Raw genomic sequence first — 5,000 nt, 5'->3', positions numbered from 1 at the left:
GTTTCAAACCAAGAGGAGCTTGGTTAGCTAATGACTGGGGAGGTTTGATGGACTGACTCATGGATTACCATGGTGTTGCTTTCAGGCCCGGCTCTCTGGCAGGTGAAGCCCGTCCTCTCTCGCCCCGAGCGGTGGGCGTCCCCTTCTCTTCTCAGCTGTGGGAGTTTCACCGAAGCCGTTCGCTGTGGAAGGAAAAAAGAAAAAAGAAAAAGGTGTGCTGCGAGATAAAAACAAACCTCGCAAAGCGGCTGACTGACTAAAACAGGACAGCTGATAAACCGAGTCTGACGTGGGATCCCCCCTCCCCCTCCTCCCAGCCCTCCCACTCCACCCACAGTCAGAAAAGTGGTGTGAAACCCCGACTGGCTGCCGGGTCGCCCGCCGCTGCCGGCACGTCAACGAGCTAAGCTGAAAGTTTCCCTGATAGTAATAATAAGAGAGAACAAACAGGAAGGACAGATGCTCGGTGCGCAGAGGTGAAAGATGCTGAGTCAAAGGGAGGGGGCGCCGCCAGCTGCCAGCCGCTGATTGGCTGATGAGGCAACGGGCCGATACCGCTGTCTCATCTGGTGACTTCTCAATCTATGTGGAGTCCTGGAGATAAAATAAAGGCCAGGGCGGAACATCTTTCATCACTTCCTCCTCGGGGGCCAAATGTCACCGTGTCGTGGCAGCATGGAGGAAATTGTTAATGTACTTCTGCTACAAGTTTGCTGAATAAGATCTAGTCCAAGCGTCTCAATGGTTAAACAAATCATCTTCACTGCAGGAGTTGAAATGACTCAAAATGACTTGGGATGTGAATCTTGACATCATCCGCGTTTCCAGAATCATTTTAAGATCCACGTTTGCAATTGGTTGGCCAACAAGCTTCACCAGTGTGCTGTGGTTTGGCTGTTGTGTGGAGGAACGCTGCTGCTTCCATCATAACTTCACGTCAAGTTGCTCTGCGTCACCGGTGGTTGACACTGGAGTAAAAACTTGAGAGAACCTGAGAACATGGAGTCAAACAATATTTTTTAGAAATGATTTGTTCTCTGATTGATAGATGCTGATGAAGAAGAAGAGATGATGTAACACTGTTCTCACTTTTCTCAGCATCGATTCAGCACTGACTCAACTCAAATAGCTGTGTTCAGCTCGCTGATAATGAAAGTCTTTGAATTTTGTGTTGCACACGCTGGTGGTTGATATACACGTGAGACAAAAAAGTTGCTTATACACAGTTGTTGTCTTCCCTGTTTTTGACAAAATGATGGGAAAAACATCTATAAAGGCTGTAGCCAAATAACCAAATATCAAAATAAGTAATTAATAATTTTGCTAAATTGCTAACATTTACATATATTTTTTTAATTTGATATGTATATATATATATATATATGTATACATATATATATATGTATGTGTGTGTGTGTGTGTGTATATATATATATATATGTACACACACACACACACACACACACACACACACACACACACACACAGACACACATTTATAAAACAAATTTCAAAGTGGCTTGTGTCAGATTAATTAATGAATTAATTAATTAATGAACATCTGGCCGGCCGAGGCCAGTGTTACTTTTGCACTTTAGCGCGTTGTGTTATGTTGCGTTGCTTTTGAATTGCTGAGTAACATCACAAGTGCTGAGATCACCGACGCCTGCACAGACTGTTGAAAGTCAACAAGTGGAGATATGCAGCAGTTTCAGCCACAACGGCTGTTGCGACAGCGGAAAACAAAGGAGCTCCAGGTGTGAGTTGAAAGTTTGTGGCTGTTTGTGCAGACTGGACGCTAAATCACGTGTGGCCGTGTCTCTCTCCCACTAGCGGGATAAAAGACAGATCCCATTTCCTGGCCAGTCTTAAAACTGGGACTGGTGCGGCGACGGATGTAAAAGATTCACAGCTTTTCATCAGAGACTTGTTTATGACGCTGTTATTACTGTTCTGCCTGGGGTTCACCGTCCTCGCCGTCCAGTTTGCTTCAGCTCTCTGCTAATAAGGTGGACTTGTTCCTTTGACCTCTTTTCATTATGGTCATTCATTTGTATTTGCTCTTTTTGTTTTGTTTGCTGCATTTTATTTATTTGGATTTGGATGTTTTTTTTTATTATTAACATTTTTGGAATTGTTTTCTATTGCCTTTTTTTTTTTTAAACATTTAAGAAAAAGTATAAAAATATATTTTTTTATTTTTTTATTTTCTACCAAAGACTTTAAACTAAACCTGGATTAAACTTTTTGGATCAGGCACGTATCTTCAGGTCAAATACAAGAAGCACACACAGCCGAGGGTTTATGATTGGAGCAGTGAACATTTATATCATAATTTACAACTTTTTTGACATTTTTGCACATAAATAACTATGTAAACCAGAATGTAAACAGAGACAGTCCTTTGGGAGGGGCGTGGGGGGCGGAGTTAAAGCTCTAATCAAAGAAAAGAGACGCTTTGGTCGAACATTAGACAGAGAGACAATGAAATAAAATAAAATTTAAAAAAAGGGGGAAAAGTTCCACAAATTTCAGGCTGCTGATGTACAACTGTTGCATAAAAATAATAACAGTAATAATTATTATTATGATAATAAGAGTTACAAAAAACATCACAGTTGCTCGGGGTGACATTAAGCCAAGACTTAATGCTCGTATGACCAGTTTTTGGTTTGCAGTGTAAGTGGTGCAAGCATCGGCACTGTGGGGAGAAGTGTGAGGAGCTGGGGGAGGGGGAGGGACCAGTGCATTAAGAGAAGGCCGAGGTGCTTTGGTGTATTGCAGTTCATTGGTTCAGGAGATGGCAGATGGGCGGGGTCAAATAAAAGGCTGCGGCTTCTCATCGGAAATGAACAAAATGACGACATCATTTACAAAGAAACAAACAATTTCAGTTGGGGGTGGGAGGTGCTAGAAGAGAGCCGAGACTTCATTGCAGACACAAACACACACAATACATCCTCAATTCTTCAGCTTCTTCCGACTCTTTCCATTTGGTTGTGCTTGCAAAGCCGAGTCAACTTTGGTTACTAGCATCGAGTCTAAAGTCACTTCCTGTCTCGGCATCCACAGTGTTGTCGTAAAAAAACAAGAAAAGGCGGGACAAGTCGGGTGGAGCAGCTAGCTAGCAGGCGTCCCCAAATCCTTTTTTTTTTTACATTTAAATTTTTTTTATGCGCTCCATGTTGAGCGGGCGGCGCCACGACTTTACACCGCGCGAAAAGCTGCACTCCAGTTCAGTTTGGTTTCTTCTTCTTTTTTTTTCTTCTTCAAGTAGCGGAAAAAAATGTGAATAAATAGAAAGCTTCCACCCGCTAGCAGTCTGCTACACACACAAGCATACACACGTAGTCTCACACACACACTGAGGTAACTGTTGTGAAAAATATATATATAAAAAAAACAATAAAATGCCCTTGTTCGTTTAGTTTTAAATTAAGTAGGCATTAGGAAATAAAGGAGGAGGCGGGTTTACTCTGGTAACAAGCTACCCAGCAGGGCTGAAATAAAGCTCTTGTTGCTAAATGTACAAATTTACTTTGCCGTCCTTTGGCAAGTTCTTCAACCCCCGAAAAACAAAAAACCTGCTCCGTCGCCAGTTGTGTCAATTCTTTTTTAAATAGATGAAAACCCTGAAGATGCAACACAACCACCTGGTCTGGACGGTCAAGACAGTAACTATCTACACCAGATAAGGGAGACAAAAACAATCAGCGATGACGACAACAACAAAAAAATACACAACTTTACATGGATTCCAACGCGTCAGTGTCACTTCCACTTATTGCTTCCAGAAGGCAAAAAAACAGTAAAGGGGATAATAAATTAAGGAGGTTATATAACAACTAATTCATCCAAAAAAGAAAGAAGACATCTTGAAAATAGAGACCAACTAAGACATGAAAAATAAGGGGGCGGGGTCATAACATTATATTAATAATTACATCACAAAGGTAAATCCACGAGCAGGATGATTGTCTGTGGTGAACTGCTGAAGTAGTCGTGGGAGAGTCTTTGGAGCCCTGAGTGCGCGAGTCCCTGATGAACCTGCTGAAGTTTTTGGCCCACCTGATGACCACCAGGTGTTGAGCTACCTATTTACAGTCCAGGTCCGAAGTCACCTGGAGGGTCCGGATCCCTCCTAGACGTGATCCTCCGACTCCTGCTTGATGGAGACGCTGGTGGGGATGGGAAGGACGGGGCTGCTGCGCCGCATCTTGATGACCGACGTCTCGTTCGGGGACTCGTAGGTGCTGTAAGCGGCTGACAGCAGCTCTGCGGCGGCGCCGCCCTTTGTCTGGCGGCGGTGGAACTTGAGGTCGGCGTCCCGCCACAGCAGGCCGAGAACTTGCTTCTCCAGCACGCTCTCCGTCTCCACGCCGCCCTGCAGCTGCTCCAGCCGCTCGGCGTGCTCGCTCATGTCGAAGCGCTCGATCTCCTCGTTGGCCCGCTGCAGGTCGTCCAGGGCGGCCTGGCTGGACAGGGCGGGGTTTCCGCCGGCAGCCGCCAGGCAGTAGCCCTTGAGGTGGAGCCGCAGGCTGCACAGGTGGATGTAGTGGCGGTGGCAGCTGGGGCACTTGTTCGGTCGCTCGCGCGAGTGCAGGCGCTTGTGGAGCTTGAGGTGGACGAACTGGGTGAACTTGGCCGGGCAGAGCTTGCAGTGGTAGGGCTTCTCGCCCGAGTGCAGGCGGAGGTGGGTCTTGAGGTTGCTGGTGCTGCTGAAGCGCTTGTGGCACACCTGGAGGAGGGCGGAGGGATTGATTAGCCGAGCTGTCAAGTTGTGAGGAGCTTGATCAATTTTTTTCTTGGAGCTCATGGAGACAAAGACCCCAAAGGACTCTTTTGCTTACCTGGCACTCGTGAGGCTTCTCCCCGGTGTGGACCAGGAAGTGCTTCTGCAGGTGAGCCAGCTGGGTGAAACCTTTGTTGCAGGTCTGGCATTTGAAAGGTCTCTCGCCGCTGTGGACACGAAGATGCACCTGCAGCCGAGAAGAAAGACA

General features: G+C 45.9%; 1 protein-coding gene across 3 annotated transcripts in view; it reads right to left on the bottom strand.

Annotated features, from left to right (window-relative positions):
- Positions 1-2,301: 2,301 nt before the first annotated feature.
- The window catches only part of prdm1a (PR domain containing 1a, with ZNF domain), a 43,010-nt gene continuing 40,311 nt past the window's right edge, over positions 2,302-5,000 (bottom strand). For all 3 annotated transcript variants that reach the window (XM_076028315.1, XM_076028306.1, XM_076028323.1), the window contains 2 exons: positions 4,851-4,979; positions 2,302-4,738 (listed from right to left, as the gene is read on the bottom strand). In XM_076028315.1, coding sequence (XP_075884430.1) covers positions 4,142-4,738; positions 4,851-4,979 — 726 coding nt within the window. In that variant the 3' untranslated portion in view covers positions 2,302-4,141. The remainder of the gene's footprint in view (positions 4,739-4,850; positions 4,980-5,000) is intronic.

This window comes from Nelusetta ayraudi, unplaced genomic scaffold (assembly GCF_046127955.1).
Source record: "Nelusetta ayraudi isolate G7.1 ecotype Tasmania unplaced genomic scaffold, CSIRO-AGI_Nayr_v1 ptg000003l, whole genome shotgun sequence".
Taxonomy (NCBI): Eukaryota; Metazoa; Chordata; class Actinopteri; order Tetraodontiformes; family Monacanthidae; genus Nelusetta; species Nelusetta ayraudi.
The sequence above is the reverse complement of the archived record's forward strand: the minus strand, read 5'-3'. Positions and strand labels throughout refer to the sequence as shown.